Here is a 23,742-nt window from a genome sequence, read left to right as displayed (position 1 = left end):
TGCTTCTCCAGACACAGATGTAAATTTGATTCAATATGGACCTAAGTCCGTTGAATATTAGTTTGTCTCAAGCATTTAATAGCGGCTACTTTTAAGTTCCTTCTCCACATTTAAAACACCCGGTCTCCTCCAACCCCAGACCTGCTGTATTTTTTCCAAAATCTAAACAAGATTCGACACGACACAGCTCACAGAACATCTTAAAGGAAAATGTGCAGGTACCTTGGTCCTTGTGCATGACGCACCCGCTCTCCCCCAGAGGAGAGGAGAGGAGGAATTGCGGCGTTTATTGCTAACAGCTGTGGACCGGAGCAGCCTGGAGAAGCTGGGCGCGGCAGGCTCTCCAGAGAGGGCAGCGGTAGCGCAAACCGCTTGCTGGCGAGCCGGGGAATGAGGTGGGTAGCTGGCGAGCAGAGGCCGGGTGCTCTGACTCCGGCCTGTCCTGCTCATGGAAACGCGCACCAGGTCCACGCAATCCCACTCCGGAGCGAACGGGCTGGGTAAACCTCCTGGTTTGCCGAGCAGGCTCCTTACGGGCCAGCAGCGGCGGTGGCCAGTGCGCCCTCCCGGTGCTCCCCCAAGCCCTCGGTAAGAGTCTGGCCCGGATGCGGCTGGGTGTGTGACAGCAATGGCGCCTTTCCGCAAAAAAACACTCGCAGGACGGTCCTGGCTCACCCAAAAATGTGGGGCACGCCTGGGTCTTAGCATTCACCCGCCCGCGGCTTCCTATCCCTGCTCTGACCTTTCCTGCAGGGTCCCACAGCTGGCTGCTGTAGCCTGGAGAGGCTAGTGAAATTGCCTGCCAGACCTATTGGATGCAAATCGATAACAATGCTCTGTTTAATGAGGGACATTTTAGGGAAACCCTAGTTCCCTTAGCAAAGCCGGTATTTTTCTCTAAGGTGTATTTCTGCTGCTCAGTTTACTGTTTAAAATGGTCAGGCGAGGCCTCTTAAAGTAAGGGGCAAGTGGTCGCTCTGTGTTGTTCCTTGTCTCTGGGAAGCGAATGGGGAAGTTAATATTAATGCATTACTTTCCACAACATTAGGGTTACCATATTTCAACAAGCAAAAAAGAGGACGGGAGGAGCCCCGCCCTAGCCCCGCCCCTGCCCCTCCCACTTCCCGCCCCCCCAGAACCCCCAACCCTCCCCCCGTTCCTTGTCCCCTGACTGCCCCCTCCTGGGACCCCTGCCCCTAACTGCCCCCCGGGACTCCACTCCCTATCTAAGCCTCCTTGCCTCTTGTCCCCTGACTGCCCCAACCCTTATCCACACCCCCACCCCCAGACAGACCCCTGGGACTCCCACGCCCCATCCAACCACTCCCCACCCCCTGACAGCCCCCCCCCCAGAACTCCCAACCCATCTAAACCCCTCTGCTCCCTGTCCCCTGACTGCTCCGATCCCTCTCCACACTCCTGCCCCCTGACAGCCCCCCCAGAACTCCCAACCCATCTAAACCCCTCTGCTCCCTGTCCCCCGACTGCTCCGATCCCTCTCCCCACTCCTGCCCCCTGACAGCCCCCCCCCAGAACTCCCAGCCCCCTACCCCCTGCTCCTTGTCCCCTGACTGCCCCCTCCTGGGACCCCTGCTCCTAACTGCCCTCCAGAACCCCACCCCCTACCTAAGACTCCCTGTTCCTTGTCCCCTAACTGCCCCTTCCTAAGACCCCCCCCAGGACCCTACCCCCTACCTGTACCCTGACTGCCCAAAACTTTCTCCACTCCCCTCCAAAAGCCCCCACCCGTTTCTTGACTGCCCCATCCAGAACCTCCCTGTCCCTTCTCCTGCCCCCCCTTACCCTGCTGCTCAGAACAGGGTGTTGGGCTCTGTGCCAGCCGGACACATGGCTGAGCTCCCCAGCACAACACAAAACCCGGTCCCTGGCCCTGCACAGGGCTGCCGGAGCGGGCTGCAGGAGGAGGAGCTGCCGGCCGGCTCAGAATGCAGGGGGGGGGGGTGGGAGGAGGAAGCTGCTCCGGAATCCAGCCCGGGACTTTCCTGCAGCCCTCCCAGCCGCTCGCTCTGCTCTGCCAGGGGAGGGGGAAATCCCGGACATTGTGAGTGCTTTACAAATTCCCCCCGGACGCTATTTTTAGCACACAAAAGGAGGACATGTCCGGGTAAATCCGGACGAATGGTAACCCTACACAACATGAACCAGACCCTAATGCAAAGCTTAAGAAAGTTTTGCCCCCGTTGTTCCCACCCCTGCTCAACTGGAGTGGGGCCAGGTATTTACTTTGGAAGGGGCCCGGTTTATGCTGAGACAGGAGCTGGTACCTGTTGTGGGTGGTTGGGTCTTGTGCTCCACCTAAGCTTTAATTAAAAAAAAAAAAAAAAAAACAAGTATCAGAGGGGTAGCCGTGTTAGTTTGAAGCTGTAAAAAGCAACAGAGGGTCCTGTGGCACCTTTGAGACTAACAGAAGTATTGGGAGCATAAGCTTTCGTGGGTAAGAACCTCACTTCTTCAGATGCAAGTAATGCCAGCCCATGAAAGCTTATGCTCCCAATACTTCTGTTAGTCTCAAAGGTGCCATAGGACCCTCTGTTGCTTAAAAAAAACAAAATCTCTAGCTCTTATGGCTACAAAGTCTCCCAGAAGTGACAAATGGAGGAGTATCTGCCTGACCCTTCAGACAGCCCAGCTTAAGTGCTATAGGCCAATGCTTTCAAGCCTGCCTAAGTCAGGGGCTCTCAAACTTTTGTACTGGTGACCCCTTTCACACAGCAAACCTCAGACTGCGACCCCCCCCCCCATATAAATTAAAAACACTTTTTAATATATTTGACAGCATTATAAATGCTGCAGGCAAAGCAGGGTTTGGGGTGGAGGCTGACAGCTCATGACCCCGCATGTAATAACCTCAAGACCCCATGAGGGGTCCCGACCCCCAGTTGGAGAACCCCTCGCCTAAGTGATAACGGTTTGGAGAAATTCTGCAGTTTCCACCTTGCATGCACGTCCCTAAAGCAACAGAGAGTCCTGTGGCACCTTTAAGAGTAACAGAAGTATTGGGAGCATAAGCTTTCGTGGGTAAGAACCTCACTTCTTCACATGCAAGTAATGGAAATCTCCAGAGGCAGGTATAAATCAGTATGGAGATAACGAGGTTAGTTCAATTAGGGAGGGTGAGGTGCTCTGCTAGCAGCTGAGGTGTGAACACCAAGGGAGGAGAAACTGCTTCTGTAGTTGGATAGCCATTCACAGTCTTTGTTTAATCCTGATCTGATGGTGTCAAATTTGCAAATGAACTGGAGCTCAGCAGTTTCTCTTTGGAGTCTGGTCCTGAAGTTTTTTTTGCTGTAAGATGGCAACCTTTACATCTGCTATTGTGTGGCCAGGGAGGTTGAAGTGTTCTTCTACAGGTTTTTGTATATTGCCATTCCTGATATCTGACTTGTGTCCATTTATCCTCTTGCGTAGTGACTGTCCAGTTTGGCCAATGTACATAGCAGAGGGACATTGCTGGCATATGATGGCATATATAACATTGGTGGACGTGCAGGTGAATGAGCCGGTGATGTTGTAGCTGATCTGGTTAGGTCCTGTGATGGTGTTGCTGGTGTAGATATGTGGGCAGAGTTGGCATCGAGGTTTGTTGCACGGGTTGGTTCCTGAGTTAGAGTTGTTATGGTGCGGTGCGTGGTTGCTGGTGAGAATATGCTTAAGGTTGGCAGGTTGTCTGTGGGCAAGGACTGGCCTGCCTCCCAAGGTCTGTGAAAGTGAGGGATCATTGTTCAGGATGGGTTGTAGATCACTGATGATGCGCTGAAGAGGTTTAAGCTGAGGACTGTAGGTGATGGCCAGTGGAGTTCTGTTGGTTTCTCTTTTGGGCCTGTCTTGTAGCAGGAGGCTTCTGGGTACACGTCTGGCTCTGTTGATTTTGTTTCTTTATTTCCTTGTGTGGGTATCGTAGTTTTGAGAATGCTTGGTGAAGATCTTGTAGGTGTTGGTCTCTGTCTGAGGGGTTGGAGCAGATGCGATTGTACCTCAGTGCTTGGCTGTAGACGATGGATCGTGTGGTGTGACTGAGGTGGAAGCTGGAGGCATGAAGGTAGGCGTAGCAGTCAGTGGGTTTTCGGTATAGGGTGGTGTTAATGTGGCCATCGCTTATTTGTACGGTGGTGTCTAGGAAGTGGACCTCCCGTGTAGATTGGTCCAGGCTGAGGTTGATGGTGGGGTGGAAGCTGTTGAAATCATGGTGGAATTCTTCCAGGGTCTCCTTCCCATGGGAACTACGATACCCACACAAGGAAATAAAGAAACAAATCAACAGAGCCAGACGTGTACCCAGAAGCCTCCTGCTACAAGACAGGCCCAAAAGAGAAACCAACAGAACTCCACTGGCCATCACCTACAGTCCTCAGCTTAAACCTCTCCAACGCATCATCAGTGATCTACAACCCATCTACAACTTCCAGACTTCTTCGGATGCATATAGAGTGGGCTGTAGTTCACGAAAGCTTATGCTCTAATAAATTTGTTAGTCTCTAAGGTGCCACAAGTACTCCTGTTCTTTTTGCGGATACAGACTAGGGTTACCATATCTAATAAATAAAAAAAGAGGACCCTCCACGGGCCCTGGCCCCGCACATTTCCCCACCCCTAGTCCCGCCCCAACTCCGCCGCTTCACCGCCCTAACTCCGCCCCCTCCTCCCTCCCACTCCCAGCCAGCGGGAAAGGGCTGCCCCAGCGCTACCGGCTTCAGGGTTTGCCGGGCAGCCCCCAGACCCTGCGCCCCCGGCCGGCGCTTCCCCAGCACAGCTGGAGCCCGGGAGGAGAAGCGCTCAGCCGGGGGCGCAGGGTCTGGAGGCTGCCCGGCAAACCGTGAAGCCGGTAGCGCTCGGACTTTGGGCAGCCCCCGTGCCTCCGGACCCTGCGCCGCCGGAGCCCGGGAGGGGAAGTGCCTGGCTGGGGGCGCAGGGTCCGGAGGCACGGGGGGCTGCCCGAAGCCGGTAGCGCTCGGGCAGCCCGGCTCTTAAACAGAGTCGGGGAGGAGCAGAGCCGCCATTTTCCCGGACATGTTCGGCTTTTTGGCAGTTCCCCCCGGACGGGGGTTTGAGTGCCGAAAAGCCGGACATGTCCGGGGAAAAAGAGGACGTAGGGTAACCCTAATACAGACTAACACGGCTGCTACTCTGAAACCTGAAGAAGTGAGGTTCTTACCCACCAAAGCTTATGCTCCCAATACTTCTGTTAGTCTTAAAGGTGCCACAGGACCCTCTGTTGCTTTTTACAGATTCAGACTAACACGGCTACCCCTCGGATGCTTGTCCCTAAAGCAGTTGATTGGTGCCTTTTTAAAGAGCAGGGGCTGCAGACAGTCTTGTCTGAGCAAGCAGCACGTCAGGGACACATGCACACACATGCACACCCTGCTGCTTTAAAAAACCTGCTCGCTCAACTCCACTTGAAACAGGTCCCAACCCAGAGCAAAGGATTGGCGTCCGCAGCAGCCAACCACCAGCGAAGAGGCGACCGCTCCCGGGGAGGCGGGTGGGATGATCATGAGAACTGGTTGGTTGCAGCGAAGCCGGGCGTCATGGCTGAGAGCAGCAGGGCTCTGTGCTGGTGACCCCAAGGAGGGGGCTGGGTAGTGGCAATGCCTGTGTAGCTAGCTAGGTGAGTAAAGCAGCACCCGCAGCATGCACTGCCCTCAGTGGCTGTTTCATGGCAGGTTGCAGGTGGATGTACCCTGCTAGAGGGCTGTAAGTTAATACACAGTCGTGCTTCTAGTGCTGTAGTGTCAACACTCACTCCAGCAATCAGGCAGGCTACTAGAAGCCTTAGCTGGGAGATCTTGTTTCCTGTCCCCAGGGATGCTGCCTGGAAATATCTGTTGTGGACCCCCATAACTTCTCAGCTGATTTTTGTTGTTGTTGTTTAAACTGTTGTGTAGATTTAAGACTGTCTGTATAATGGCCCAATCCTGCTCTTGTTGGTCAGTGGGAGCAGAATTCCAGCCCTTACTGGTTAGAGTAGGGAGAAGAGATTGGCTTGGTGTGGTTTGGACTCCTAGTAAGATTAGGAGTTTCAGAGGCAGCATTTAGATTGGAATTATTAGGATGTAATATGTTGTGCAGCCCCTGGGGTGGGGCTTGTAATAGGCTTTATCTTTTCCTGCCTTTCAGTTCCAATCTAATTTAACACAATGTCCCAACAACGAGTCCTGCCTCAGAGTAAAGAAACCCTCCTACAGTCCTACAACAAGAGGCTGAAAGATGACATCAAGTCAATCATGGATAACTTCACAGAGATCATCAAGACTGCTAAGGTGGGTATTTGAAAGAAGGCAAATGAAGTCAATACCCATTTGGTAGCTGTCAGAGTGAGGTGTAGGTATAGAAATCCATCCCAGAGCCCACTCAAGTTTATTTCCACTAGTTAGAAGAACCACTAGAGTCCCTCTAATCCTGAACAAGTGTCTGCACACAACAGAACAAAAGTGGGAAGTCATATAAAGCTTGATTTATTTTTAAATATCCCATAAATAGAACATTCCCTCAAAAGAATAATTCTTTCCACAGTTAGATTTAGGCAAGCTATCTGAGAAGAGTCAGTTTCCTCCACCCCTTAAAGGAACAAATTTCCTCCACTAACATCACAGTTAACAACTATATATCAAAACACTCTTACCCCAGATGTTTACATCCTGGAGATGACTCCTAATAACCTTCAGCTTGTAACACCTTCACAGCTGTGGGGTCCCTAAATCTTTGTCAACTTGCTTTGTCACTACAAAATCAGTGTGTCTATATTTCCTCCTCCTTTTTATTTGGACTTATTAATCATTTTCCCAGCCTATATGTAGAACAATCCTCCGGCTTGTGACCAACTAGCATAGTCCCCACCTTCTTACACCAGCTTCCTTATGTAGAAGGTGAGGTGGGTGAGGCAAAGGCCAATTAGCCACTATGGAAAAGGCAACACATTGCAGATGGGGATTTCCTGACTGCACTGAACAAAAGAATAGATCTCTTCATCCTGAAAATAGCTGTAGATAATCAGAAAATTCCTGAATTTCTGACCTGACTCCTTGTTTTGTAATGAACTAATAGAGACTAATTAGCTCTCTAGCTGAAATCTAGAGCAGAGGTGGCTCATTTTGAATGCTGGGGAAAAGTGATCCTTGTCTATAATTTTTTGAGGTGCTTTGGGATCCCTTCGGACGAAAGGCACCATAAAAATGTAAGATTATAATTTAGACCCTGATCTTCTGGTCACTGGAACTACTTGCATCCTAATTATGCATTTGTAGGACTAAATCCTAAGGTAACATGGGCTGAAATATAAACGTAGATCCAATAATTTTGCTCAGAATGATCATTACACCCTCCAGACTAGAAATACCAATCCAGCTCACAGGAAAAGGCTGCATTTGAAAATTGAACAGTGAGATTTAGGTGGCTCAGAGAGATTCAGCAGTTGAAGCTTTCACTTCCTGGAGTCAAATTCTGCAGTTATGCATCTATTCTGCATCTACGCCAAGCTTGGGCTTATTCTTCAATGAGGCTTTAAGAGCTTTACAGGGGGTAAGAGTAGGTTGATGCCAAATTTGGCCTCCTAAGTTTTCAACAGTTATTTTTAGCAGGTTACTAGTGAACAGCTGCAAATTATGCTAGTCAGTTTTCAAAAAACAGTCCAATCAAACAAGCTGGGAGTGCTGGAAAATCAGGGATGGGAAGAATCAAAGAAGACAGTCGGAAAACAGAGAGGTGAACAGCAATTGGTTAACATGAGGGAAGAGATGGGAGATCAACAAATGGTGCACTCTTAACCCTGATCCTACCAAAAGCATCTACTAGATGGGATCAGGGACAAAAGCCCCTTTTATATGTGGTTTGAACTGAAACAAGCTATTCTGGGATGCAGGAATATTGGGTGAGCTGAAGACACGTGGCTTTTTTAAATTAATTTTTAGATTGAAGATGAAACCCAAGTCTCTCGAGCGACCCAGAGTGAGCAGGACAACTACGAGATGCACGTCAGAGCTGCCAACATCGTAAGTACAGCTTGTGTGCCAAGCAGGCGTGCTGCATAGCAGATCTTGTGTGCTCTGTGGTCCGTTACAGCATCCATGAGGAGCGCTCAGAATACTAATGACAATTGCTGCGAGAGGTGTAATCATCACAGGGTGGCTTTCCCAGTGCAAAGGAAGGGAGCGATTTTTTCTGTTCGCTTTGGGTTGGGACCCAAATTGATCAACTTTCACTTTTAGAGCTGCCCAGTTGTAACTGGTGAGGTCCCTGACTGAAATCCTACTCTTGGCTTGCAATGTTAATACCTTCTTTTGCCTTTGGGTGGTGCCAAAACATATAGTTCTGGGTTTATACTACTGATGGCTGTGCTTGCCAGTGGAACAAAAGAACATCATTGTTCGTGCATAGAGTGCCAGAAGGTTGCATAGTGCCCCTGGTGTACATGTACAACTGTACTGTGCTAATGCATTCTTTCTCTGGTACTGCAGGCTTTTGGCTAGCATTTTAGCCAAGTTGCTCCCATGTTGCAAAGTCTGGTATCGGGGGGTTGAGGGGGCAGCCCAGCAGATCATGTTGCAGACCCTTGGTAAAGGACCCGAAGTCACTCTGTGTCCCTTTTGCTTAATATTTTATCCACCCTGCAAGGTCCGAGCTGGCGAGTCCCTGATGAAGCTTGTGTCCGACCTGAAGCAGTTCTTGATCCTCAATGACTTCCCCTCTGTGAACGAAGCCATTAACCAGCGTAACCAGCAGCTGCGGGGCGTGCAGGAAGAGTGTGACAAGAAGCTGATCTCGCTGAGGGATGAGATTTCCGTTGACCTGTACGAACTAGAAGAAGAATATTACTCTTCCAGGTACAAATAGGGCCATGGACTCCCATACTAACAAGCCTCCTCTTGTCTCCAGCCCTTTCTGAGAAACAGGATAGGAGAGCAGATGGTCCTTAAGACACAAGCCTAAATGGATATTTCCCCTTAAAATTCACACCTGTGTTTTTAATTAGATCAAACTTCTATAACCTAAAGCAAGCCATCGAGATGCTAAGCAGTCAGGCTGGTATGAGGAAGAGCCTATTTTCTGTGCCAGTTCTTTCACAAGTGTCCTAACTACATAACGTGCCTATTCCTTGCAGCTCACCACCACCAACTGTCTGGAATCTATTTAAAATGAACTAAAGGGACATCATCAAGTAGCTTAGAATCAGCATTTTTCTGTCTCTAGCAGGGTGAGAGGGTTGGTGTGTTTTTTTGGAAAACCTACCCTAATGTATCTTTTGTGAAATCTTTTTAAAGACTTTCAATAGAACATAGGTTCTGGTGGATACAAACTTTTTCTTCTTTCCTAATATGGTTGCAACCCCCAACCTGGCTAGTTAATGAGATCCAGTAAATGAAAGTTTCCAGAATCAGATCTGAAAGTGACTAGTTCGGTTGCACTGTCCAAGGTCAGTGAAGTGCAACAAGTTAATCAACAGCATAAATGGTGAAAAGCAAACTAGCTCTTTAAACTTCTTTCACTTTTAATAAGCTTTGATAAGCTGATTTTATTTTAGGGAATTAAAAAAAAAAAGTTTAGTGGTAGTTACAGATGCTCGAGTCAACTGGAACTTTGAAAATCGGGCCATAATTTACTGGTAATGCAGGTATTTTAGAAATAAATGTTAGCCCAACAGCGTCCCTTTAAAATTGATGCATTATTTTAAGAAAACTTACCTTTCATAGCTGGGAAAAGGAGAGCAACAATTATAAAAAGATGTCTTAGGACAGTGAGAGGCCCAGTAAATATTTTGGAAAGGGAGTTGAGTAGGGTTATACAATGCTGACTGATCTAAGCAAAAATTCAGGTCTTAACTGGGTCAGGACTTTATTATTTCATCACTTGATAGACAACATCCACCGCTGTGCTGGCCGAACAGGGGTGTGTGAGGTTATGGTGACCCAAAAGTGAGCCTGTGGTGTGTGTATGTGACATTGTAACCAGACGCTCTGGCATGTACACTTTTGTGGTTCTAAAATGGATTATTTTAATCTTTGGACCAATGGGTTCTGACCATGCTGGTGTGGTCTCTTATCTACCTAGCTCTGAAACTGCACTAAGCCATCATTCCTAGCAGAACTACTGTCTAAGCAGGAGGGCTTTGTCCCCTCCATCCCCTCATTGCACCAAATCAATCTTATTCTGTCTTATTCTGTTTCTAATATGAAGTGCTCATGTGGTGAGAAATCTTGCCTAGATTAGAGCTATAGTCTCTTTAATGACGCTTCATATCCTGTAGCTGCACCTAATGTTTCATCCACTGGTCCTTGAGCACTTATTTCCTCCTCCTTCATGTGCCATCGGCTACAGATTTAACGCAATCTTTATTTCTGCACCAAAGAAATGTGAGTGTTTTAAATAGACACAACAAGTGGCTTATTCAAAGTACTTTTATAGAGTCATAAGGATTTTTTTAAAAGAATTTTACTGTCTGTGGAGAAAGGGGTTTCTATTTTGTATTAAACTACACGTGGCTGTAGGATGTTAATTGTGTTTAAATGGCTGTAAATGCAAGACTCAGTATATACCTGGAGAGGGTGACACGAAACTGATTCTGAGAGCTCAGCTGGGGGTCAGTAGCTGTCAACTCCTTGTACCGCCTAGGATCAGGCATATCATTTTGTTCTACAGTGGTCTGATCCTGCTCTCACTTAAATTGATGGGAGATTTGCAGTTGACTTCAGTGGGAGCAGGACAGTAGGATTCCACACAACCACTGTTCCAAATTGTTCTCCCAATCTCTGGTTTCTGTTGGTGGCTTTTCACCATCCCCAATAGTTAGAGCTTAGAGTTTAACACCTGAAACGTTGTTGTTTCCTGGCATCCCTTTGGGTGAAGCTGCAGAGTCTTGCATTCTCTGCACCCAGTCTGTTAGCCTCCGACTGGTCCCTGTGTATTGCTAGGGCCCACAAATCCTTGTGCAGACAAAACTCCTGTTGATTTCACTGGTTGTCTGTGGGAGGACTATAGAATTAGACTCTGTGCTTTTGGGTAGGTGTCACCTGGAAAGGCATATTCTCACTCCCATCACAGTACCAGGGGTTTGGGAGACACTCTTGCCCCATATACTGGTAAATACTGCATGTCTGTAGGGTTTTTGCTAGTAAATACTGATTTCATGAGGAAACTTGCAAGCCGAGAATCTTTCAAAGCAACTCATGTGCTTTTGTGTTCTAGGCAGGTGCCTTCCCACATGGTCCCAATAGTGTGGCTTGGGGGAGCATTTAATCCTAGCATCCGCCTCCCAACTTCTCCTTTGGGGTCACATTCAACAAAGCCTCAGGCCTCTCCACTGTGAGATTGGATGGTGCCTTGCAGAGCCCCATGGCAACTATGAACTTCAGGTTACTGGCTGGAGAGCTGTAGTGTAAATTTTGAGGTCTATATAATTTGCGGGGGGGAGGGTTAAGGAAGGGAAGGAGGAGAAGTAGAGATGCCCACTTCCTTTCCAGAGCTGTATTCCACACGGATGCTAGGCTGAAGAGTTCTTAGTAGTCCTCCTGTGTGAGGTCTGCTGGACACCAGACCCTAGTGCTCTGGGATCCAGTCATGAGGGGCTGAGATCCAGGAGAAATGGTTGGTGGATTCAGGACTAATTAGGCCCCAGTCCTGCAGTCCTTCATGCATACCTCAGTGGCAGCCTTGTTTTGCATAGGCACTGAAGGATGGGGTGAAAAGCCTTCATACCCCAATGAAGGGACCTTACTTGGTGATGGTGCAAAAGCCCCAGATGCTAAACACCCACCCCTTCTCTCTAGCAAACCTAGCGGGGCGACTGCTGGAAAAGAGATGATTTGACTTGGCATTGGGTGAATTCTCTGTAACTGCCAAAAACCAAGTGCTTTAAATCAGTGACCTCCTCGTGCTTATTCCCCAAAGCTGTAGCCCCGTGCACTCCAGCTTGCCTTATCCAGCCACCTGTGGCCAGAGCTCTGAATTCCTGGTCCACACTCCTGTCTCTCTGAAAGCGTGGCTTGGTGACTGGAGGGTGGGTTTGGAGTTCAACCTGCTAGACACGTCTCTTCAGTTCAAAGTGTTTAGTCTCTTTTTATATATATTTTACTTTTAAAATATTTCCCATAAATCTCTATTTGAGTCTATTAATGGTAAATAAAACAGAAACAAGAAAATCCCTGGACCTCTTGGGTTTATTTTGAACATAAGCTATTTCCTGTTACAGTACTCACTTCGGTCTCTGGGTGTCTCTTGCATGGGCAGCTCCTTCCTCTCTTCCAGCATTTTTTTTCCCTCTATTTTTATTTTGATTTATAGCCCTGCCACTGTGCATCCACCTCAGACTTCAGAGCAGGACCCAGGGCAATACAGGGACAAGAGATGGCCACTAGCTTAGGAACACAGGTTTTGTCATAATTGTTCACCCTACTGGTCCACCTAATCTTATACCCTGCAGTGGTCAACCACCGTCACCTGCTTTTTCAGAAGAGCTGAGCACACACAATTCCTGTTGAAGTTAATGGGAGCTACAGGTGATCAACACTTCTGAAAATCTGGCCAAAGATGCTGCAGGAGAAGGCATAAATCTCCCATAAATCTTTGCCAATCTGGTAATGCTAGAAATGGGGGTCGGGGGTTTCATGACCCTTACAATGATCCTGCAGCATGAGAATCGATTGTCCTTTTCTTGGTGCACAACTTTTTTAGCTATTAGTCATAACACTAGAGCAGGGGAGAAGGGGATAGAGGCTTTGAGGTTTTTTTGGTTCTTAACAAAAAGAATGGAATGATAATTTTACAAATACAGACCTCCAAACAATTCAGTGACAATCTAGTAATGCTCCTTGAAAGAACTTGAAGTCCCGTCCCCCCCCCCCCCTTTTTTTTTTTTTGCAGGGGAAGTTGTTTGGTTTTTTTGCCGCATGGTAAATCAAGAATAATCCTGACTCTAAACACTTACAGCCCAAACTTGTAAAAGTGGCTGCTGGTTTTTAGATCTTAGACCCGAGTGTGAAAGGTGCAAAGTATTCGCAGCTCCCAGCAACTGGAGGTGTGAGCACACTCCGCTTTTCTAAAAAATCAGGGTCAGGTGTATTAAGCTGGGCACCCGAAATCACTCGCAAAATTAGGGCCAAAGGGCCTGATTCTCCTCTCAGTTGGGTCCAGAGCTAACTCTCAGTGAAATTGCCAGGGATGAAATCCTGGCCCCACTTACGTGAATGGGAGTTTTACCATTGACTTTAATGAGGCTGGGATTTTGCCCCAGGTGTTTTTCCTTTGACTTGAATGGGAATTAGAGTGGACCCACATGCCAATTTCAGACTAGAGTAACACCGCTGGCTTCAATTACACGACCCCTGCTCCTTCCCAGGGCAGTGAGATCACACACCAGCCCGAGCCCTGTTAGGGAACATCAGTGTCAAGAGACTCATGATAAAGTTTATAATCCACAAACATTATGTCCATGGACGCTTTTGCCATTTTCTTAACGCTTTGCTTCTGTCTTGCTTTCTCCCCTCCCCTCTTTTTTTCCCCCTCCCCTCTCTGATTGCACCCGCTGTCTCTCCTTACTGGGGTGGCTTGTTCTGGAAAGCTACAGTCTATGTGACACCAATGATCTTCCTCTATGCGAAGCCTACTGGAGAGAAGACCCTGCCGTGCTTTCCCCCGAAGGCCTCTCCATGCCTCTGGCAGCTGCCACGGCCGAGCAGAGCACTGCGGCCCCTCAGAGCTCAACCCCATCGCACCCTCACGTGAATGGGCACGGGGCAGGCCCGACGGAGCACTCCTGAAGAGGACGCCGTGCCTGCTGAGCTGATGGAGTCTTCCCAGTTGCTGTATTGAGCCAACCTTCTCCCACTCCTGGAATAATGTACTGTAGTTGTGTTTGCAGGTCAGCTGCTGCCATTCACTGGATAGCAGCAGTGTCGTCTTCACCTCTTGAGCCACACCCGAGAAAGGGTTACCAGAGGGCTATGGTAGAAGTAATAGGCCAATAGGAAATTGACTGCTGTAGCAACTTTGAGCTAGGATTTGTCTTATGTTACCACATGATGACTACATGTAGAGACCATTAGGAGCATGGAGTTTGTTTCCATGTGAATCCCGGGTTGGGAACATGTTATTGTGCTATGCAGGAATCGAGTGTATTCTGGTTCTGAATAGGAAATGTGGGTCAAGGTTTGGGGTGGGTTTTTTTTTTTTTTTTTCAAGTATTTATTTCTTCCTAAGACTCAAGTTAATCAACATTTGCGTGCTTCCTATATCCGTATTCTCAGCCTCTTCCTCGGCTGGGGTGGCACTAAAATGACTTCTGCTGTAGCTTACAAAAATAATAACCTCCTTAGTATGTGTATATAACACTTTTCACCTTCAAGGTGCTCTGCAAACTTGAATCCCTGTGTTCAGAAACTACTGAGATGGGAGAGCTAAAGCTACCTGGACTCCTCAGAACACCCTTGCCACAGACATAAACACTATTCCCATTGAAGTGCAAGGGAAACTGAGGCAGCAGTGCAGTGACTTGCCCAAGGCTGTCGATGGAGGCAGTGTCAGGGCCAGAATTAGAATTAAGGACACTCTGGCTCCCAAGTGGGTGCTCAGACTACACGTTTCTGTCAAATGGTCGATGAAGCTGCTATGAAGTTAATTTTTTGGGCAATGATTAGTGCTGTTTAATCAAAGACAGGGGGGAGAGTTGGGGTTTGATGGGTGCTCATGGCTAAGAAGCTCTTTGGTTTCTTAGTTAAGAAGAAGCATTCTGTGCAGTTTTCTTTTAAGAAACCATTTCTGGTGCTTCAATCAAAGCTATCCAGCAGCACCTGGGTACTCAACTGTCACTGTCCTTAGTAGAGCTCTGTGTAGCTTGAAAGCTTTGTCCCTTTCACCAACTGAAGTTGGTCCAACAAAAGATATTACCTCACCCACCTTCTCTCTCATACCCTGGGACCGCTGCAAACAGCTTCCTCCGTTCAGTCATTTAAGCTAATTCTACTTGTATAATTGAAAGAAAGTATTTGAAATGGGATGTAACCATTACAGATCAATGTCTAAACATTGCAGAACTACTGTTGCACCCAGAATGCAATTAAGTCCCTGGTCAGTATTCTACTGTAGCTTCACACTTCTCTCTGGGGTTGTCCTCCCCCCCCCCATTTATTTTGTAAGTAGATGGCTGAATAAAATGAACTTTGTTTTGTATAATTTTTAAAGGGTGTGGTATCAGCTGCAAGGGGAGGGTGACATGAGAATCTTACGTGTGTGTGTGTGTGTGTGTATGTAGTGGGAAGAGCATTTCCCCAAATGTTCAAAGCAAAACCCCACTGCGGCGCCTCTTCCTGCTGACACTGAAGTTGGGCTTTGTAGAAGGGTTGATTATTGCTGAACTGAAACGTGCAAGGTGAAGCAGGAGGTCCATGGGGCTTGTCTGGGGAGCTGCCCAGGGACCTTCTCAAACGTTGCTGTGCTTTCTCACCTACATCGCAGGCCAGTGGTTTGACTCAGTCTGTGTGTTACATCTTGGGGGTCACAGATGTGAAATCTCTGTTGCGAAATCCTGGTAACATGCAGAACATTAGCTCAGTGGTTTGAGCATTGGCCTGCTAAACCCAGGAGTGTGAGTTCAATCCTTGAGGGGGCAATTGGGGGATTGGTCCTGCTTTGAGCAGGGGGTTGGACTAGATGACCTCCTGAGGTCCCTTCCAACCCTGCTAGTCTATGATCTTATTTGTCACCTCTCAGCTAGATGCTGTGGACACTTCACGCACCACACCTCTTGCTATGAGAAACTAAGACTGAGATTTCCAACAAGAGTTAGGCACCCAACTCCCAGGGAAAGGCACCCATGAATCCTAACCCACTTAGGTTCCACTAAAACGCCTGACCTAAAAGATCACTGTCCAAAATAATTCCTGGGGAGAAGGATTCCCTGTACCAACCTCATGTACTGCTCTTAATATGAGCACTGCTTTAGTGCCATGAATCCAGCTAAAATGTCAAATAAGGCTACGATGGGCTTTGCTAAGTGGGAGAGTAACTTCTATTCTCACAAGATTATTTTACTTCTGAAGACCAGTAATGCTGCATTGCAAGTGCTACCCTAACATGTCCTTACCAGAAAGTCCTTTTCTCTCTCCCTTCGTCACAAGTAAAAATACTGTTCTGGATGCAGTTTTGCAATCCTTACTCAAGCTAATGTTCCACTGACATTAACCTGCATTGAGCGTGAATATGTGGACTGGAGGAGCAGGACTTACAGCTTGTTGAATCAAAACCATATAGAAATACTCTTGCATAGTGATTCAACAGTGCTCATTGCAGTGGTTACGGTACTTTATTCATAAAAGATAAACATGGTGTTATCTTGTACACAGTGCATTAGGTCACCTGGAAGCTACAGGTGCACTTCCTGGATGGACATAGCAGAATTATCTACAGCCTCATTGTACAAAGAGTTAGTTACATATTCTCTCTATGCTTATTTATTGTTGCCAACTCTCATGATTTTAGCAGAGGTGCTACAATACTTAGTGTTTTTTCTCAAAGCCCAAATTCCTGGAGTCACGTGATTTCATGAGAATTTCAGCTTTCATTAAAAAGAAAAAGTTTCTACTGTGAAAATGTTGACCCCATTCAATTAATCCTACAGTCAACCCTAAAGACTCGGAAACCTGAAAGCAAATACAAATAACCTGAAGTATATTATTTTTTAAAATCTCATGATTTTTGTACATTTGAAGTTGTCAGTATTGTGTTAAGTACATTAGAATCAGGATGTGTGAGATTTCCTTAAAATATTTCAGGGTAAATAACTCCCAGGACAGTTTAAATAAAATTAGGGTTAAGGTTGTTTGCACAACCCACACCTTAGTCGATTTACAATTGCATAATTACATCCTGCCTCCCTAAAATTCCTTGTGTAGTTTTAACTCACTCCCTGGCCTAACTGGAGGATGACCAGATAGCACATGTGAAAAATCAGGACATTTTTTTTCCAGGGGGACGGATTATAATTGCATATATAAGACAAAATTCCTACTATTGGGATGGTCCCGATAATATTGGGACATCTGTTCACCCTACCTAACTGCCATGTTGTGCTGTAAACTGTTCAACGTCAGCTGTCCCATCCTAGAAGTGGTTGAATTTTGGTGGCTGGGAAATGAACTTGTAAAATGACTTGAGAGCCTTAGCAATAAAGCAGTAGCTCGCGGTGTGGACACAGTTCTGGAATAAAAATCACTGTATCCTGGAATAATTCACTCACAAAGCAGAAAAATGATTATGGGATAAAAGTGACTATTCTGGAATCCAGTCTGCACCCGAGGAGCTATTCTGGAATAGCCAGGCCCGCTGGTTTCCGGCTGTAGACCAGGGGACAGAGACATCTCCGGGACACACACACGAATGGTTGCAGAACTTTTTAATTTGGACGCAGCTGCAACCGAAGGGAGAGTTCAAAGGGATGTGCAGATTCAGCTTGAATCCGGGCACGGCGCGTAGCGGGCAGGGAAGTGCGCGAGGGAGAAGCGGGGGGGGGGATACAGCTGGGGAGCCGCATGCAACCCGCTGCAGGCACAGCCCCTCCCAGCTGCCTGCAACCCGCTACGCGGCACTAATGCAACGAGGGCGCTCCTCGCTGCGCGCGCCCCTCCCGCGCGGCAGGGCAGGCAGCCGAGCCCCGGCAAGGCGCGCGCCGCGCTTCCTCCTCGGGCCCCGCCCCTCGCCGCCTCTGCCAATGGGGAGCGAGGGTGCGCTCTGCGTTCGGCTAGCGCTGCCTGCCCGGCCATGTGGGGCCCCGGCTCGGCTCGGCTCGGCTGGGCTGGCAGGCGGCGGTGGCGCGCGGGTGAGGCTGCGGGGGCCCATCCCCGGGCAGGGGGTGTCTGGGAGCTGGCGGCGGGCCCCGGCCCTCGTCCTCTCCCCTATTGCCCCCTCCCCCAGGAATCCCTCCCTCCCTGCTGTCCCCCCGCCCGCCCCCGTAACCCCCTCTCTTGCCCCTCCCTCCCCGCTGTCCCCCCGCCCGCCCCCGTAACCCCCTCTCTTGCCCCTCCCTCCCCGCTGTCCCCCCGCCCGCCCCCGTAACCCCCTCTATTGCCCCTCCTTCCCCGCTGTCCCCCCGCCCGCCCCCGTAACCCCCTCTATTGCCCCTCCCTCCCCGCTGTCCCCCCGCCCGCCCCCGTAACCCCCTTCTATTGCCCCTCCCTCCCCGCTGTCCCCCCGCCCGCCCCCGTAACCCCCTCTATTGCCCCTCCCTCCCCGCTGTCCCCCCGCCCGCCCCCGTAACCCCCTCTATTGCCCCTCCCTCCCCGCTGTCCCCCCGCCCGCCCCCGTAACCCCCTCTATTGCCCCTCCCTCCCCGCTGTCCCCCCGCCCGCCTCCGTAACCCCCTCTATTGCCTCTCCCTCCCTGCTGTCCCCTGTGCCCCTCTATTGCCCCTCCCACTCACGTGCCCCCTCTATTGTCCCTTCCTCCTTGCTGACCCTCCGCCCACCCCCTCTACTGTCCCTCCCTCCATCCCTGCTGTCCTCCTGCCCACCCCACGTGCCCCCTCACTGCCTCTCCCTCCCTGCTGTCCCCTGCCCATCCCCTGTGCCCCTCTGTTGCTCCTCCCACTTCTGTGCCCCCTCTATTGTCCCTTCCTCCCTGCTGTCCCCCCTTTCCCCTGCATCTCCCTCCTCCCACTTCTCTTCTGTGTTGCCCCCTGTGCAGTTATAAAGTTGCTACCCAAGTCCACATTGTTACATTTCTCTTTGTGTGTTAAATAAAACCCCTTGTCAGTCTCTCATTAACCAGCTTTTTTTCAACATCTAGGGCAAGGCGATGGATGTTGCCTCTGGACTTCATTCAGTGCTGGTGATCCCCCAGGCACTCACCCAGGTGGCCCTGGTCCAAAGGACAGACACTTGTGTGGCGCACATCATCGCTTGAATTGAACCCCTCTTAATTCTGGGGCACAACTGTGTAGATTCTCCTGTATTTTATTGCTGTTGCCAGGTGACCTGGATTAGACATGGCTAGTCTGGCCACCAAAGACTCATACCTGCAGAATTTAGCTAAGAAAATTTGTGTGCAGCAGGTCCAGGAGCCACGGAAAAGAACATTTGGTATTATTTCTATTTGTCCTATGAAACGAGGCTCCATTTCTTGATGCTGATTTCTAGAAACCCTGGCTTATAGCATGGTTTTCTTAGTAGGGTTATCAGGCCATCTGGTCTGTGCGACTTGGTAGGTAAAAACCAAACCGTACTGTAATGTGGGCCTCGATCCTGCAAACATTTAAGCACATCTGTAGTATTACTCACATGATTAGCCTCCTTGACTGCTGTGCAGCTGTTCATGTGCATAAAATTATACATGTGTTTAAATAGTTGTTGGACCGGGGACATAGGACACAACTGGGGTGTAGTTGGGTTCTCCTAATGTCTGTCATTTGAACATAGATAACATCTAAATCCCATAACTAAAGAGAGGCTTATGTCAGCATTAAAATTAAATGCAGTATGTTGCTGGGCTCCTAATTTTCAGTAATATGTGGTTGGTGAGGAGGACAATGAAGAAAGAGCTGTCCTGTTACTTTCTAAACCTTTCCTGTGCCTTTCAGCTTCCAAGCGAGCTGGGTCTGGAGAGGCTAGCAGCCAGCCGCAGAAAAAGAAGAGAAAGAAACCTAGAAAGCAAGCTGAGAAGGCAGATGCCCCTCCAGCTACGCAGGCAGTACCTAATCTTAACATACCTACTCCAGCCGAACAGACAGCGCCCAATGGGAGCAGAGCTGCTCCAACTGGAACAGCAGTGAGCAAAAGTGAGAACAGAACTACAGGTGAGAGGGTTCGGATGGCCGATTCACAGGCTAAATCTGGCTGAGCTGAGCCCTGTCTTTTTTTCCTTCCCCACGCCAACAAACTGGGACTGGGAAGACTGTTCCGAGTCTCCATACACGAGTATTGAGTTTATCCTTTGCTCAGATCAGACTGCAAACTGGGTGTGGGGTTCAAGACAAGCAAGTTGTAATGTTGCAGCTGGGTACACTTACTGGAGATGTGTCTGTAACTTCAGGGGGGAAAAGAGACTCTGTTGGTTCAGATCTAATTTTGTAGAAGCTTTTTGTAAATCCTATAATTAACAGAAATATTTCCATGAATTTGTAAAAATCTAAATTCCAAGGCAAACAGTTGTTCTTAAACTAATAAACACTGCCACAGCACATGTAGGACTCTAGACAAAATGGAAACTGAGTAACTGATTTTTCACTGTCTCAATTGGGAGAAATGAAATGTGGATCGTGTGTTGTACAGCAGGATGGTTTAATGACTAAACCACTACTGTGGAATAACTAAATTCCCTGGAGCCATGGTTTAAATCTTAATGGGGTAGAACTCAGCCCTTGTCCTTCCCAGCTATGTTATTTTGAGTTCTGTGTTTGGGGATCTTCTAAAAGAAAGAGATTTAAAAAACCCAACAAAGTTCTTTCTGCATGGAGCAGATATTTAGCTTAAATTTTCCTTTTCTGCAGTCCTTTGTAGTGTGTAGTATAGTTGATGCTCTCCAACCCAGTGGTAGCTGCCTTTCCCTGGTACACTGAATATATTTAATTTGCAAAACCCTTAGAAATCCTTCAGCAGAATATACAATATTTTTCTCATTAAATGTTCTTATAGAAGTGAAGAGTGTGTGTGTGAGAGTGAGAGAGAGAGAGACACCCAGATTCACAAGGTGGTTAGTAGTGGGTCTCTGGAAACATAAATCCCATAAATCACCGCTTCTCAAACTCTTCATATTGTGGGTCACTTCATCAACTAGAGATTGTCGTGTGGCTGACACCCCTGCCAGTGCCCCGCCTGCTCTGCAGCAACTAGAGTGCTTGGTCACCTGAAAAAGTGATTTTTTTTCACAAGTTGCTAAGGAGAGAGGCTGAAAATAAACTCACTTGAATTTGATCGCTGTGTTGCTTGGTTCTTTGTTTCCACTGCCTGGGAGTATGACTTCTCATTTACGGGCACCCCCTGGAATCTCCCCAAGCTGCTTACAGCCCTTGCTACTCTGATCTCCCCAAGTCCCTCTGCAGATGCTTCACCAATGGTAAAGAGGCAACTTCCTGAACCTCAGTTTGAAATGCTGCCCTAACGTATTGAGGAGTTTGGGTATGTCTGCACTACAGCTGCACAGCTATGGTGCCACAACTGTGCCACTGTGAAGCTGTCGTGTAGGTGATGATGATGTTAATCCACCTCTCCGAGAGGTGGTGGCTAGATCAATAGAATTCTTTTGTTGACCTAGCTGCATCTACAACGAGGGTTAGTGTAAAATTTTTCACAGCCCTGAGCAATGTAGCTAGGTCAATCGAATTTTTAGGTGTAAAGCAGGCCTGTGTTCGAAAGGGCGCGTTTCATATGAACAGAGAGGAGAGTCTTCATGATTCCCCCCCCCGCCCCCTTTCACTCTTCAATGAAAAGGCTTTTGTCTGGATTTAGACGTTTCCCAGTAGTGTTTGCAAGTGTGATGGTTCAGAGCTGCACTAAATGCATGAGAGAGAAACTGACTAGCTGCTGGATGGTGCTAAAACGTTCTTCCCGGTTCAACCACCTTGAGTAGTGTTAGAGATGGAGGGGAGGCAATTCCAAAGAAATGTTCCTTTCTGAGGAAATGACAAGGAATCCGGTGGCACCTTAAAGACTAACAGATTTATTTAGGCATAAGCTTTTGGGCATAAGGTTGCATCTGAAGAAGTGTTATTTTTTTACCCACGAAAGCTTATGCCCAAATAAATCTGTTTAGTTTTTAAGGTGCCACCGGACTCCTTGTTGTTTTTGTGGATACAGACTAACACGGCTACCCCCTGATACTTGACACCATGCAATTTTCTGAGGAAAGTGTGTTTTGCATTTCCTTCCTGGGTCCCACTGGAAACTGTCAAAGATCTTACCTATGTGGCTAGTGCCTTATTCTAAGTGAATTACTTCATTCTCCCACCTTTTCTTACCAGGTGGAAAAAGTGATCCGGGTTCATTTTCTGCCGTGAATATCTTGCGTCAGAGGTTACATGAGAAGATACAAGAAGTCTCTGGTCAGGTAAGGGCATTAGCCATTCATTGGATAGGTTGGTTGGTCGTCGTCGTCTCTCTCCCCACAGTGCAGCTTGTTGCTGGGAGACAGGGACTGGGTGGCCAACCTGCAATATCCAGAGCTCGCTAAGTGACCTGTGAAGGGAATTCATTCTCATTGAAGGTGATGTGTTTGGGGCTGTCTCCTGGGGGACACTCCTATTGATGTCATTCAGGGTTTTGTGCATGAGTTGAGGGTGGTGTATGGCCCAGAGTGACTAGAGAAACTAGATAGACCTCTTTAATAGCCAGTTCATACAGGCCAGTCTTGGAGGAGAACATCCACCCGACCAGAGGAGGAGCACTGTGGTGGGAATCTCATGAGAGGTAAAACAGCGCCAGAATCAAGGGCTGAGGAAACCCCAAGGTCTGTGGACTCCATGGAGTCTGAGGCCAGGTACAGTAAGGGAGAAGCTCGTTCACAAATGTATGCAGAATGAAGGTTAGGAGACTCCCAGAAGGCTGAGATTTGGGATGTACAGCTGGAGTTGGAGTTCTGGGTGCTCAGCACCTCTGAAAGTCAGGCCCATAACTTCTAACCTTAGATGGTCCTGCGATAGATGGTAAATGTTTAAGGCACTTATGGGAAATGCAAATCAAGGGAGTTGTGGTCATCTCAGCTGTAATATCTAAATTCTGTACAACCCCTTTACAGCCTCTCTTCCTCTTCTGGCCTTTCCTTTAGGGTGGCACTAAAGAGCTATCACCAGCTGTGCTGGAGAAGAGGCGCCGAAGGAAGTATGAGAAGGAGAGAAAGAGGCGCCGAAAAAAGGAGCTGAAGATGAAGGAGAAAATGGAGAAGAAGGGAGCCCAGGAGGCAGCTGCAGCTGTGGAGCCGCAGCAAGCAAAAGAGGAGAGCAAGGTTGGGATCATCTTCAACCAGGTCAGAGTCTGTGAGGAGGAGGAGCTGAGCAAGACAGAGAAGAAGAAAGAGAAGAGGAAGAGAGTGAAGGGTAACCTTACCCCTCTGACTGGCAAGAACTACAAGCAGCTGCTGAGCAGGCTGGAAGCCCGGAAGAGCAAACTGGAGGAGCTGAAGGACAAGGACCAAAAGAAAGCCCAGGAGCTGGAAAATAAAATGAAATGGACCAACGTCCTTTACAAAGCAGAAGGCGTCAAGATCCGCGATGACGAGGAACGTCTGAAGGCTGCCCTGAAGCGCAAGGAGAAGCGCAAGGCCCAGCGCCAGAAGCAGTGGGAGAAGAGGACAGAGAATGTGGTAGAGAAGATGCAACAGCGGCAGGACAAGCGGCGTAAGAACATCCAGAAGAAGAAGGTGGCCAAGGTGGAGCGCAGGAAGGACAAGGCCCGGAAGAAGGGCCGCATCCTGCCAGAGGACTTGGAGAAAGCTGGTGTGAAATGAGACTAGGGCTGCCAGTGTTGGTGGCATGGAAATGGACTCTCAGCCTGCACTTACGGGGCTTGTTGTGGGATCTCTTAATAAACTGTTTTACAAAACTGCTCTGATACCTGCCCCTGGTGCCATTTAACCCGTAGCCATCCAAACCCATGTCTAGGCACTTATAATGCAGCCTGATTTTTTTTCAGGGGTGCTGAACATTGGGTCTGGGGTTGGTTGGTTGTGCCTCTGAAAATCAAGCTGTTTACTTGGCTGCTTAATGTTAAGTTTGGAAGATGGGGGCTCTACTTTTTCTAACTTCATGATGCC

At 48.4% G+C, this 23,742-nt stretch overlaps 3 protein-coding genes across 6 annotated transcripts in view; 2 read left to right on the top strand and 1 right to left on the bottom strand.

Moving 5' to 3' along the window:
* The window catches only part of LOC128825414 (histo-blood group ABO system transferase-like), a 29,930-nt gene extending 29,614 nt beyond the window's left edge, over positions 1-316 (bottom strand). The window contains exon 1 of the mRNA XM_054007917.1: positions 223-316. Coding sequence (XP_053863892.1) covers positions 223-238 — 16 coding nt within the window. The 5' untranslated portion in view covers positions 239-316. The remainder of the gene's footprint in view (positions 1-222) is intronic.
* On the top strand, positions 308-15,182 carry MED22 (mediator complex subunit 22). 4 transcript variants are annotated; one of them, XM_054007919.1, is made up of 5 exons: positions 308-395; positions 6,139-6,281; positions 7,929-8,009; positions 8,632-8,840; positions 13,571-15,182. In XM_054007919.1, exons 2-5 carry the CDS (start codon positions 6,159-6,161, stop codon positions 13,767-13,769), a joined length of 612 nt encoding a protein of 203 aa, XP_053863894.1. In that variant the 5' UTR covers positions 308-395; positions 6,139-6,158; the 3' UTR covers positions 13,770-15,182. The 4 variants fall into 4 exon arrangements, with proteins under 4 accessions (XP_053863894.1, XP_053863895.1, XP_053863893.1 ...); XM_054007920.1 differs by lacking the exon at positions 308-395 and adding an exon at positions 5,542-5,629 and having other exon boundaries at positions 13,577-15,182; XM_054007918.1 differs by lacking the exon at positions 308-395 and adding an exon at positions 5,542-5,629.
* A 2,598-nt stretch (positions 15,183-17,780) lies between these two features.
* Positions 17,781-23,540, top strand: SURF6 (surfeit 6). The gene is made up of 5 exons (XM_054007391.1): positions 17,781-17,821; positions 18,787-19,079; positions 19,577-19,792; positions 21,956-22,041; positions 22,759-23,540. Exons 2-5 carry the CDS (start codon positions 18,986-18,988, stop codon positions 23,434-23,436), a joined length of 1,074 nt encoding a protein of 357 aa, XP_053863366.1. The 5' UTR covers positions 17,781-17,821; positions 18,787-18,985; the 3' UTR covers positions 23,437-23,540.
* Positions 23,541-23,742: the final 202 nt, after the last annotated feature.

Source organism: Malaclemys terrapin, chromosome 17, assembly GCF_027887155.1.
Source record: "Malaclemys terrapin pileata isolate rMalTer1 chromosome 17, rMalTer1.hap1, whole genome shotgun sequence".
Classification (NCBI taxonomy): domain Eukaryota; kingdom Metazoa; phylum Chordata; order Testudines; family Emydidae; genus Malaclemys; species Malaclemys terrapin.
The sequence above is the reverse complement of the archived record's forward strand: the minus strand, read 5'-3'. Positions and strand labels throughout refer to the sequence as shown.